Here is a 13,715-nt window from a genome sequence, read left to right on the forward strand (position 1 = left end):
TTCAAGAGTTTCTCTTTCTAAATAGTAGTCACAAGTTAAATTTTTTTAAAAATTATAAATTCATTTCTAGTAGACAGTGCTTGCAAATGTTATTTTTAAGTGTTCTTTCCCCCGAGCTCTAAACCAGAGGAGAGCACATTAATTTCTCTCAGTTATAGGGTCCTGTTGATGATACTATAAAATGGACACTTCGCGTGTGTTTGTGTGTTTTAGAACAAAATAAATATACTAAGGTACTGTTTATGTGCTGATAATTTTGTAGGTTAAAAACACAAGTATTCATTTCCAAAAATTTTATAAATATAAAAGGCAAAATGATAAGAGGAAGTATATAGTAAGGCCCAAATAAGAGACATAAACCATTGACGGGACAAGAGTTCAGAGGAAGAAGAGGATTGGTCAGCAAAGCAAGACTTACAGAGGTGCTGACATAAGCCAGGCTGTGGGGTGTTGGTGGGACAAGACACACAAAGCTGGAGGACAGTCCAGGCAACGGGGAGAGTGGGAGGGCATAGGTAAGAGCTGCAGTGGGAAGGATCTTCAGAGCTGCATAGGGGAGGCTGCAATGTTTTCATGAAAGCAGGCGTGGTTCAGAGTGTGATCTGGAAGAACTATCCATAAAGCAGTGCTTTAAGATTGATGTGAAGGCATCAAAGCTGTATCCTTATGACTACTTATTCACTTTCCACTCTTACTCCTCGTTGTTCACAGTTCTATACGATGCTTAAGTTTTACAAATGGGAAAAGTGATTCTCAAAGTGATTATGTAACGCGTCCTCTCACGCAGCCAGTTAATGATAGAGCTCGGGTAAGCATCATGATATTCATATTCCAGCCTAGTTGGTAAAACAAATTCTGTTGATTATAATCTCTGTTGTTACTGTAAAAAGACTCCACAATAGTGCTTTCTTGAATATGTTCTATACTACTTCTGGACCCATTCTTTCACCAGTCCCAGGTGAATTTTAATTTAAAGATGACTTCTTTTGGAAATGAAAATCCAGAACTATAACACAGAAAACAATGAATTTTGAAGGAATCATTATTCCCTCCTCCAATTTAAATTAAAACTGTTGTAGCAGTAAATGACCTGAAAAGCTGAGTTTGGCCTGCGCATGACTAGACATGGCTGCTCTTCAGTGAGAAGAGAGATACACATACCTATCGTAATCCATGACCGCAATGGAGAGGCTGACCTGGTCCACGTTCTCTGGAGGGATGTCAAAAATAATGGCCTCATTGTACACAGGGTTTAGAGTGTTTTTCTTTGTAGTTGTTTTCCTCTTTTTTAATCTTCGACCTTCACACATCAGGGACACTTTGACATAAGGATCTAGGAATAAGAAGATAACTTTATTAAAATAAAAGTAATAGTACAAAGCATAAACAAAACTGCAGTTTATTTTTACTAAATGAGACCTATAGTACTAAGGCCTATATTAAGACCTTTAGTATTACAATTTTAAATTTGTCTCCAAAAAAAGAGTAATTGTAGTAAGGTTAGTTTCTTTCAAAATGGTCTAGAGTAAGAAGATCAAAACTTGTGAAAGACTTAGCAACACTGTACCTAGACAGATAGAGATGATCACAATAAGCAGAGATTAGAAAGCAAAAGCTATACTTGGAATTGTCTTCAATTACTGGAAAAGGACCTAAAATTAAAAATATCATTTGCTTGATAAGGAACTTGGATGGAAAAAAATGATACTTACAAGTTATTTATTGCATGCACAACAGTAAATGATAAAAGGGGGGATATTTGGTTTAAAGATGGCCACACAAAAAGAAGCCTCCTGATATGACATTGTCTACATCATGCCAATTACAGGGGAAAAATTTAGCTGGGCTACATTTTTACAGGCCAAAGGGATCAGATAATTGTTAACAAGTTCTGCTACAGCTGACTTGATATCTATCCTATTACCCTTAGCATCTTAAATTGTAAAACTGCTATAGTATTATAGAAAATTATATGATGGTTATACAAAATTTCCAACAAGCCTTACTTTTGCACCTTTTATACAAAGCAGGCACAGTTTTGGGAGGTGATACTGACATTGGGTTGAGTACACTAGATAATTAAACAATTAGTGTCTGCTATCTTTTTTTTCATTCTGACCATCCTCTAACTGTAGCATCAATATTTCTTTTTTCCTATTTCCATAGTAATACATTTTATTTCCATAGAATAAACCAAAATGATGGCAATATTAATTTATTTGAGCATGTGAATGCTTCTTAAACTCTTGAAATATGTATCTGTATATTTCCAAAGTATTCCCATCAAGAAGCAAGGTATTCGTGGCTGGAAATAGGGTATGTAGAGGAAAACAAGATAACAGGGTAATGTTAATGTCTGTTTCCTATTTATTTTTACATTTTTAAATAATAGGAAGTACGTCCTAAGGAGAAGCTCATATCTGTGATACAGCTTTGTGTTTGAGCCCACAGGCCTAGGCCTTCTAATGAACAGTGAGAATGAGAGGCATGGATTACCCTTTGTAACTCCCGTCACGTCTCTGACTACATTTCTCTGCTTGTGACAAGGATAATTTACTGGCTCTTTAGTTGATTCACAACCCTGTTGTGAGGATTAATGAGGAGATGCTCTCAAAGCATGCGCTCCTCCGATGAAAAGTTTCATATAAATAAAGTGTAATCTTGCACTTAATTATAACTTTGATGTTGTTTTCTTGTCTCAAAATTTGATCGCTTTTCATACATAGTAAAAAGGAGTAGAATAAACAATTTGCAGAGTACACTGTTTATCTTAAGTTCTTCAACATTTACTGACCCAAGACTTTTTCACCAAAATTAATGTAGAATTTACTTGTTCTACTTTCACATACACACTATATATTGCAAATTTTAAAAAAGGAACATCATGACACAGTTCAAAAATCCATGATAGACAGATATACAATAAGTAGTGTCTCTCCCATTTGTCTTCATCCCTCTTCATCCCTTAGTTTTTGTATATCACTTCAGTATTTTTAATACAGATATTAGCAATATGAATATATATTCCAAATTTCCCCATTCTTACACAGAAGGATGCATAATATTCATGTTAATTTTTTACCTCCTTTTTAAAATTCACTTGTACATCCTGGAACTATTTCCACACCAGAACTTACAGTTCCCTTATGTTTTTTTGTGATGCAAATTTAGGTTTTGTTGTTGTTCTGCAAAACCACAAATTATAGATCTTCCCCAAATGTCATCCTTTATTTCCACCACTATTTCTTATTTCTGTTTAATACAACAAATACCTACCAGTCTCCCTACTGTTCCCTTATCATTTTTCTTCCACAGAGCTGTGCCAGTGTTTATGTATTAAATTCTAAATAATTACCCAGAACTGCAGTGAATTAAATAAAGGGATGAAGAAGCATGATGTGTCTTTATCTTTTTATCAAAGTTAGCACAAGAAGAATTTCCTTCAAGAATTTCTTTCAGAATCTTCAAGAAGCATTAATTATTTTATTATTTATTTCAGACCCTACAGATGCACAAATTTTTAGTTAGGTGGCAAAAATGCAAATGCAAATGGTAGTCGTGGAACATGGCTATTTCTCTGCAGATCAGGTGAGGGGAATAAATTCAGACTAAATATATCTCCACATGGCCTCACTCATCGCTTAAGCCTAAGAATCTTCCTTTATAAACAACTGACTAGCTGAAAGTAGGAGAGTAGATGGTAAATTATGTATTTTTGAAATGGTACTAAATTGGTAGTGGAAGAAATAGAAACAAGAACCCAAATTCAGATCTATTTGATAACACCTTTTAAAAATTTCGTAATGATAATGTAAATAAAAGAGGTGAATTGGAACATTTACATTTGTAATCTTTTTTTCTTTTGTAGTGCCCCCATTATAGACAAATAATTCAGTAGTCATGTATCATTTTAGATACATGAAATATTTTATTTTGGATTGTGCCCTTGGTCCTATGGCCATTGTGTACATACCTGATGAGCCAGTAATATCCATCGCCTTCAGATTTCTGCACTTAATGACTGTCAATGTCATACGCCCGGCCGTCGGCAAGTAACAAAGGGAAAACATGATTTCACCCAGGTCTATACTTTCCTAGAAAGGCAATCGGAATGTTAGCAATTTCAAACATTGAAGGGTGAAAACCAAAAATAATGAAAGATGTTGAATACAAAATCACTTTAGTAGAAAACTGGAATGTCATTTTAAATTGTTTTATTGAGGATAATACAGATAACATTGCAAGAAAGCTATTCTGAATGCAGTAAGCAAAAAGGGTGTATCCCAGCTGCTTATTTGCTATCTCCACTTGTATTTACAACAAGAACCTCAAACTTAACATAGTCAAAACCAGAGTACTGATTCCACCCATGCCCCATCATCTTCCAAAACTGATTCTTCTGTCTGTCAGTGTTTCCGCAATCAACAAACATCATCACAATTCACCCAAAGGCTGAAGCCAAAAACCCGGTAGTGACTATTATTCTTTTATCCTCACCCTATGAGCAACCCATGGGCAAGTCCTGTCTACACTATCTACAAAATATATCCCAAATCAGTGACTTTCTTTTCAGCTCTACTACTGCCATTCAAGCCACCATCACCACTTGCCAGGATTACTTCACTAGCCTCTAAAACAAAACTCTCATTCCAGAAGTTAATCTTCACATAGCAAAGTGATCATTTATGAAATGCAAATCTCTTGCTTAAAACTGTTTAAGGGATCACAACTGTAGTGGAATAAAATCCAAACTCCTTACCCTGGCATATAAGTGGAATAACTTCAAGTCCTGGCATGCCTGGGACATTCCTGGTTTATACCTATTATTATGGTGTAATTATTAAGAACATCCCTGTCCACATTTGTTTTTTGAGACAGAGTCTCGCTCTGTTGCCCAGGCTGGAGTGCAGTGGTATGATCTCGGCTCACTGCAGCCCCCGCCTCTGTTCAAGCGATTCTCCTGTCTCAGCCACCTGAGTAGCTGGGATTACAGGCATGCAACACTACATCTGGCTAATTTTTCTATTTTTAGTTTCGACTGTTGGCCAGTCTGCTCTCAAACTCTTGACCTCAAGTGATGTGCCCACCTCAGCCTTCCCATCTGTCCACATTTAAATATGTCTTTGTTTGGCTAATACATTAGAACATCACACACATAAGGTTTATGTCATCTGGGCCCTACCTTTCTCTCTAACATTTTCTCATTCCTTTCCCCTCCAAGGTCTGATGCAGACACAAATGTCTTTCTGTGTGTGTGTGTGCATGTGTGTGTGTTACTCAAACAAATGAAGTTTGCTCCTGCTTTCGGGCCTCTGTGTGTTTTTTTCCCTTTGACTAGTACTTCTTTCTCTTAAATATTTATGTGGCTGAGTTCTTACCACGCAGGACTCAACTCAAACAGCATCTCTGCAGTGGGGTCTTCTCCCATCATTCATTCTGAGACTGCACATCCTTCATATCCTATACTCACCCCACTCCCAGACCCTTCACATATTTTTTGTAGTACTTATTGTCTGATATCATCTTTTAAATTCTTTTTTGTTTGTTTCCCTGACTCCCAGATATAACACCCAGGGAAGCAGGGTTCTTGGCTGTCTTACTTTCTACAACGTACTGAAGTGCATGGTGCATAGCTGATACATATCAGTAAATATTTTTTGAAGAACTGAATACATTATTTAATTAATCTTGATAAAACTTGACCTGTTTTGTTTCATTTTTATAAAGCAGAACTGTCCACAGTACCCTGATATAGATTTATATGTGGTCTTTGACTGCATAGATGGTGGACAAATGAAAATGAACGTGGACAATGGACAATTTAGGATGCTCCTTAAAGAGTTGTTTACAGGATTCAATGAAATCATGCCTGGTAAGAAATTTGTGGCAGATTTACTTTTGGGGGAAATAACTCGCTGATTATGCAACCCAGGTCCACAGAGCTGGGGTCTTAAACTTTTTTCATGATACACTATTAACATCTATTGGGCTTACTCATATAGCTCAAGGTCTGATTTACATGACTCTCATTTCTTTACTCATGATCTAGAAGTTGTACAGACCAGTAATTCAGAGAAAAAACTAATTAAATTTGTGTTTGACCCCCAGTTTTCTACTTTCTAAAAGTGAGGTCCTGGGAAATTCAATTAAGTTTTTAATCTCCAAAATTTCATTTTCAAGTTGAGAATAACGCTCACTTCACAAGGGTTGTAAGCATTAAAGGAGATAATGTAAATAAAGCATAAGGCACTTTATACAGTGTTTGGCATGTGATAAGGAAGGATGTTTTGTTTACTACTGTATTGCTAGCACATACAGCAGTGTCTTAGATATATCAGGCATTCAGTAAGTACTGGATAAATGAAAAGCTTAATAATGGAAGTGATTAGTATTGCAAGAATATTAGTAAACAAAAACTATTTTGAAATAAAGGTATATCCAACTGGATATCCTTTGGGCTAGTGGATTTCTGTAGATCAAAAATAGTAAGCAAGATTCCATAGAAGAGGGTTGAGGAAAAACGGAAAGAGCACAGCCTCCTGCTGAAGAAGGAACATCCTTCTCTTCCTTCTAACATTTTTTTTTTTTTTTGAGACAGGGACTCTCACTCTGCCACCCAGGCTGGAGGGCAGTAGTGCAACCATGGCTCATGGCAGGCTCAACCTCTCGGGCTCAGGCGATCCTCCCATCACAGCCTAGCTGGGATTATAGGCATGTACCACCAAGCCTGGCTAATTTTGGTATTTTTTGTAGAGGCAGGGTTTCACCATGTTGGCCAGGCTGGTCTTGAACTCCTGGGCTTAAGCATCTACCTGCCTCCGCCTCCCAAAGTGCTGGGGTTACAGCTGGGTCCAATCTCACACACGCGATGTAGAGATGGGGAAATTAATAGGAGTAAGTCTAGTGAAGACAGCAAGAAAAAACAGCTACAAAGACACAAAACTGCTAAAAAAAGAAGCAAATATTCTAAAAAGAATAGCAAATTGGAATCATTTTGTATTAGGAGTATTAAACAATAATAATACCTCAGTAACTTAAACTCAACATTTTATTACAGACTTGAACAGTAATTAATATTTAAAGTAATGACCTTGAGTCATCAAGGTAAGGAAATATATCCTATATGTTCTGTTCAAGAAAATAGAGACACGTACACTATTTTTCAGGATTATTTTTATCCAAAATGCTTAAAATGTTTAAAGTGGTATTATAATTTCAGCTTAAAATGAGTAAGGCTTTGAGTTTCTGAAAATTGTGTGTAGTCTCATTTTTCTACAATTTCATATAAACATGAGTTTCCCATATCAACCTCTGAAAAATTCTTGTATTTTGGGGCAAATAACCATTTGAAAGCCTGTTATAAAGTCTAGGATGCAGTGTTCCATAAAATTTATTTCAGGTAAGAAGATTTTTATTCCATTCTCATACACACTAACTTATTTGGCTGAACAATAACAATAATAATCTTCAGAGTTCCTACTCAGAAAAGGAGTGTATGAAAAAAGGGTAACACTGAAGCTGGCTCAGAGGTTATAAATTTGATTTCTTCATGCTGGCTCCACCAGAATGGAGCTGGGTAGATAAAGACCATTTTTTGATGATTGGCTATAGTCAACCTCACAGACTGAGTCACAGTTATAAAGTTTTTTTCATGTAGTTTCTTTCCAAAATAAAAATAAAAGTCACTGGAAAGATAAATTTACATGCAAATATTTGCATTGCACATCCTATTACAGGACTAATAGTAAAATCAAGCTGTAGCAATGGAGTGTAAGAGATGGAGAGAAGGCAGATTAAAGGCGCCATAACTAGAAGTTCTATGAACCAAGAGAAGTATTCCTGGAGGGAAATAATCATTAGGTTGGGCTTAAAGAATTAACCAGATGGGATTTCACAGGGTGATGAGGAATAATGCTGTATGTGAGTACTATGATTATACTCAGAAATAAAAATGGTCAGTATGCATTGAGAAATACGGAGTTTGGAAACATGTTAGAGGAGAGTTAGGCTTAATGTAGTTGTTTGATGTCTTCTATGGGCAAGGTGTTGGTGACATGAAAGGGTGGGAGCTTGGCAGAGCGGAAAGGGCATAGGTTCCTGGGTCAAAAAACTGGAGTTAAAAATACCAAATCTTCCACGTTCTATTCCCAAGCACATGGCAAAAATACTTGACCTCTCTGAGCTTGAGTTTAATTGCAAATAAAATGGAGACTATAATAAGTAACTCAAAAGGTAGACATCAAACATGTAAAGTGCCTGGTGTAAACAGGCACTCAAAAACAATAATGATGTAATGAAAATAATATTTGAAAAAAATTCTTTATCTTGAGTAGGCTAGATTAGGATGAAAAAAGACATAAGAGAGAGAGGCCATTGAAGTAAAGTTGGTGTGGGAAGATGTTGGGCTGAGGAAAAGTTTGAATTCAGTGATATATTAGGAAGTAAGAATCATTAACACGTATTGAAAAAAAAACTAAACAAACAATTGGTTGCTGTGGTGATAGCAGTCATCACATCAGCTTAGCACCTTAAATGCAGCCTGTCTTCCACATTTCCTTGGTGGTAATGAAACAGATGGTTTTCTTCACACTGTTAAAAGTGAGATGTAGAACTAGATCAAATGAGCTTCTTCATCAAGTTACTAGTCCTTCATCCACCTGCCCACACAATAAGCTACAACAAAATACAGACCCAGAGTGGGTCTATTGGATTCAAATTACTGCAAAATGTATTTCTCCCTGACCTGCACTTCTCATTCACCTGAGAAAATCATGGAATTTAACCTTGAACAATCTACTTAACCTCACTTGACCTCAGTTTCCTTGGTATAACATGAGGTGCTCAAAGAGATGAGCTAATGTATTTTCCAGCTCTAAAATTTTGTAATTTTAAGCACCGGTAAAAAATGAGAACTAAATAACACATATAGTTTAGGCATGTTGGAGAATGTCTGGTCAAGCCCTTTCAGGCCTTTTTTGCTATAGCCCTGGTGGAGCCTCCTTGAAAAGACCACAAACAATCACTGATGTGAACAGATAAATTTAAAGGTCAAGAACAAGTAGTCATAAAAAGTGGCTATCATTTAAACTTCCAGATAATATGCTAGAGGAGGAAGGATCCAATCCTCAAGGCTGAGAGTATCAGGCTTGATCTAGTTGGGGATTCATGAGGAAAGGCCATACAGGATAATAAATGTGCGATGTCATTTATATTATCTTCTGGCTCTGCTAAAATTCTCAAGAGGATTATCTGATGTGTGGTGAACACGCAGGATATACAATATGAGGTCCAAACTATTTGACATGACACATGTGGCCCCTACTAATCTGGTCTCTACATTTTTTTTCTGCCTTCATCTTACAAATTTTTTGTTATGCTCCCACAACCCAAAAACTCTGCCCTCCATATATATAAAATAAGTAATTTGCAAGGTAGATATCAAACATGTAAAGTGCCTGGTGTAAACATATATATATGTATGTATATATGTATGTGTATACACACACACACACGTAATGTCTGGTCAGTCTCTAAACTTTCATTCATTCATTAGCACGGTCATGTTTACTGAGTGCGTAAAAAATGCCAGGCACTCTTCTAGTCATTGTAGAAACACTGACGACTAAGGCACAATTTTTCTCCTCCTAGAGCTTATACGTGATGTTGCACAAGTTACTTAACCTTGAAGAACACCACACAATTAGGGGACAAGCTTTAATGATAACACAGGTCTGCATAATTTTAAATTATGTTTTTTGTTTTGTTTTGTTTTTTTGAGACGGAGTCTCCCTCTGTTGCCCAGGCTGGAGTGTGGTGGCAAGATCTCAGCTCATTGCAACCTCTGTCTCCTGGATTCAAGCAATTCTCCTGCCTCAGCCTCCTGAGTAATTGGGATTACAGGCACATGCCACCATGCCTAGCAAATTTTTGTATTTTTAGTAGAGACGGGGTTTCGCCATGTTGGCCAGACTGGTCTTGAACTCCTGACTTCAGGTGATCTGCCCACCTTGGCCTCCCAAACTGCTAGGATTACAGGCGTGAGCCAATGCCTGGCTGCTTATTTTTTTATTTTATTTTTTTTTAATCTTTTGTTGTAAATGTTTTTTAGAGAGATACTTGGATTTTAATTATGGGAAGAGTGATGAAAGATATTTGATTCTTTCCACGACGATCTAGGAGGGCAGCAGAGGTGGGTGACAATGTAAATGATGAAAAACGAGTAAAGGCAAAGGGAATTAGAAACAGAGGGGTCAGCTTATAAGGAGGCTGTGAGGGGAGGCTTAGAGTGCTTAATGATGACCAGAAGGTCAAACAGAAAGCACTGGCTCTGGCAGTGCCAGAGTATGATTTGAATGGCAACACAGTGGCCTTATTCTAAATGGCCTCTCCTCAGGAGCACATAATCAAATCACCTCTGACTGTCTCTGCAGTCAGGATGAGATCCACTTTTATGGCTAATCACAATTACGTGGAGGGGTTGCAGTTATATTTAAAAGGAATAATATACAAAGACAATATATGTCAGAGTGCAGTTTGCAGCCTGACACACAGTAGGTGCCAGAAAACATACTACTTTTCTTTTTTGCTCAAAACCATGTCTCTGAGGTCAGTGATTATCATAAGGCGAATGTTCATACAAAAGTTTACTAAATGAGTAAATAATAATAAGGTATCAGGCCAGGTCATGACTTCCGTTAGTTGCAGGAGAGGCATCTACTGTTTGAAGGAGTGAAAGCTACCAGCAACTAGAAAACAAGTGACAAAGACACTTTTTACAGGTGTTGTGGTTTGTGTGAATGAAATTTCCTAAAATTGTGCAAGTGCTTGCCCACATAGGATGACCTTGAGAATACAATAAACCAGTCATAATAGTTTTGAGCCATTTAAAGATACATGCAAGGTTTGGGGAGCTACAGTTAGATGATACTTATCTATTAGTTTTATTGGACCTTATTTCTCTATAGATCTCTCTAGTCTTGTGTGATATGGGATTATGTTTGCTGTAATTCTATAGCACACGAAAATTTCAGAATCAAATGTATCCCTAAGGTCTGTAAATTGCTCTTTTTCCTTACATATCTGGTAATTTCCCCCAACCAGCCAGCACATGCAGTCTAGTGACTCTAGATGGCAAATGGGAGGGAGGAAGAAGCAATTTGATGGAATACAATTAGGAAATGTAATTAACATTGTAATCCTTTTCCAGTTTCTAGCCCACTTTCCCCTTTTCTTTCAAAGAACCACAATTTTTGCACAACACGCCCTCCCTGCCTTTCCTCTTCCTCCCAGTGATTCTGATTCAATCAGGTTTCATTGTGTCCCATAGAGGTCAGGGAAGAAACAGGAAAAGGAGGCTTCTATCACAAAACCTAGTGAGATTCCTGGAGTTTTACAACATATTTTCATTATTCACTCTTTTCTGCCTTCTCTACTTGAAGATAAAGAAAATGCTCACCAGGTGCCTTTTAGCAGGACTTCCTTGTATTTCTGCACGAAAAAAGGAATGAATTTTATACTATGCACATAATCTTAAGCATTGTGCTTGGCCATGGCACTAAATCCAGGTGAAGCATAGCTGAGGTCAGGGGAGGAACGGGGAAGAACATGGCTGTGTTAGAGATAGGATAATTACAAAACCCCTCTGGACATTAAGCGATTAACAGCAACCACCCAGAGCTACTATTGCCAGGACACTGTTTATGAGTGCCCATGTTTCTGCTCAATGGGAGATCCATTTTCAGTTCCCTTCCAAATGGGAAATAACTACTAGTTTGGTGCCAAAGTAACTGTGGTTTTTGCCATTAAAAAAAAAAAAAAAAAAAAAAAATTGCAAAAACCGCAATTACTTTTGCACCAACCTCATAGATGCCAGAATGGTTTAGCTCTTGTCCTATCCAACACAACCAGAGACTTTATCTATCAGGAGCCACCAAGTGACAGAGCTGAGGCCTTAAAATAATCCTTCCTTGATTTAACTAATCAAGTCTCAAAATTAGCTGTGTAATGAAGACAGTGAAGTAAGAGGGAATAGCCCAACATAGATACTGAGACAAGAGCAACTTGAGATACAAAAAGAGGATACAAATTTCATAACAACTCTTCTCTTCATCATACTGGTTAAGAGATAATCATAAGCTTCTGGGTGCAAAAAACCAGAGACTTATTCTCAAACTTCCGTCATCATTTACAGATAGGGGCATGAAAACCTGTGCAATAAACTATATACAACTCTCCTTAGAGTGTTTGATGCTTTTAAATATCTTTACAAAATTCTTAATTAAAGGAGTCCCTGTAAGTATTGCTGTATATAGACACCTAGACTGGATGAACTTGGCTTCACTATTTTAGAGTCTATCTTAAATTGATTGACGTTGTTCTACTTCTTGCTCTCAAAGTTTCTTCTCCACGTAATAGCCACAGATCTTATTGATTCTAAGGAAGTCTATGGCTCACTTCTCAACAAAAGCCATCAATAGCCTCAAATGTCACTCAGAATAAAACCCAAAGCTCTTTCCATGGCCTGAAGACTCTAGATGACCTGACTCTTGGCTATCTCTCTGATTTCATCTCCCATCACTCTCATCAGAGAGTTCTTATCTGAGCACTCTATCTAGGGTGGCCCCCACTCCACTACCACTGCCTACTTCCTGCCCTGCCTCATGTTTCATATAGTACGTGCCTTCATTCATGTGCATATTGTATATTTCCTTCATTATTATCTGTCTTCTTTTCTAGAATGGTGGCCTTATAGAAAAGGAACACTTTATGTCCTAAGACGCTGGGAAGAGTGTCTGGTAAACAGGAGAACTATACAAAAGTTTACTGGGTTGATGGGCGTAAGATCCTTGCTCCTCTCTATATAAGTAGATTATACATTAGAACATTAGCAGTCTGCTTGTTGTGATAACAGTGTGTTTGGGCACAATTTTCTGTGTCCAGTTATCTACACTCTTCTGTAGACTGGTATTTGATAGGTGCCAGCTTCCTTTTACTTACCATAGAGTGTGAGATGATATTGAAAAATCTAAAAGCACTGTAAAAGCATGAATAAAATTGGTATCCAGTCAACAAGGTTTCTGGTTTACTGAATTAAATGTGCAGGACTGAATGCAATATATGTCATGGCATAGTCTTGTATAATATTGTCACATTTTGTTCTATTTTTAAGATTTAGGAAAAGAGTTAAGGCATCAGTATCTGTCATTCATTTTTTCAAAATATGAGGGTAATACACTTAAGAAATCTAAATACTAGGGCAACAACTTTAGGACGTACAAGTAGCTGGGATATTAGCAGTCGAGTGGATAACAATAAGGTGTTTTCTCTATGTGCAACATGATAGCATGTCGGGGATAACTGACAATTAGAAACTTTAAATTTTACAAACATTTTACATTTATTATCTAATTTTACTTTCAAAATATTCTTGTTGGGTTAATATTATTACAAATCTCTTTTTGTGGATGAAGAAACAATTTCAGAAATGTTAAGCAACTTATTCTAAGTGATACAGCTAAAGGTAACCATTCCAGGATTCTAATGAAAGTATACTCATTAGCATTTTAATTCCCATACTTTCCTGCTTCACTCTGTGGCTTTACCTAATAGAAATCGTGCTTACACAGGGGCGGTGGCTCATGCCTGTAATCCCAGCACTTTGGGAGGCCGAGGCGGGCAGATCACGAGGTCAGGAGATCGAGACCATCCTGGTTAAC

At 37.1% G+C, this 13,715-nt stretch overlaps 1 protein-coding gene across 1 annotated transcript in view; it reads right to left on the bottom strand.

Moving 5' to 3' along the window:
* The window catches only part of SYT10 (synaptotagmin 10), a 68,880-nt gene that overhangs the window by 10,118 nt on the left and 45,047 nt on the right, over window positions 1-13,715 (bottom strand). The window contains exons 4-5 of the mRNA XM_054444165.2: window positions 3,974-4,094; window positions 1,162-1,333 (exon numbers count right to left, since the gene is read on the bottom strand). Coding sequence (XP_054300140.1) covers window positions 1,162-1,333; window positions 3,974-4,094 — 293 coding nt within the window. The remainder of the gene's footprint in view (window positions 1-1,161; window positions 1,334-3,973; window positions 4,095-13,715) is intronic.

This window comes from Pongo pygmaeus, chromosome 10, assembly GCF_028885625.2.
Source record: "Pongo pygmaeus isolate AG05252 chromosome 10, NHGRI_mPonPyg2-v2.0_pri, whole genome shotgun sequence".
Lineage (NCBI taxonomy): Eukaryota > Metazoa > Chordata > Mammalia > Primates > Hominidae > Pongo > Pongo pygmaeus.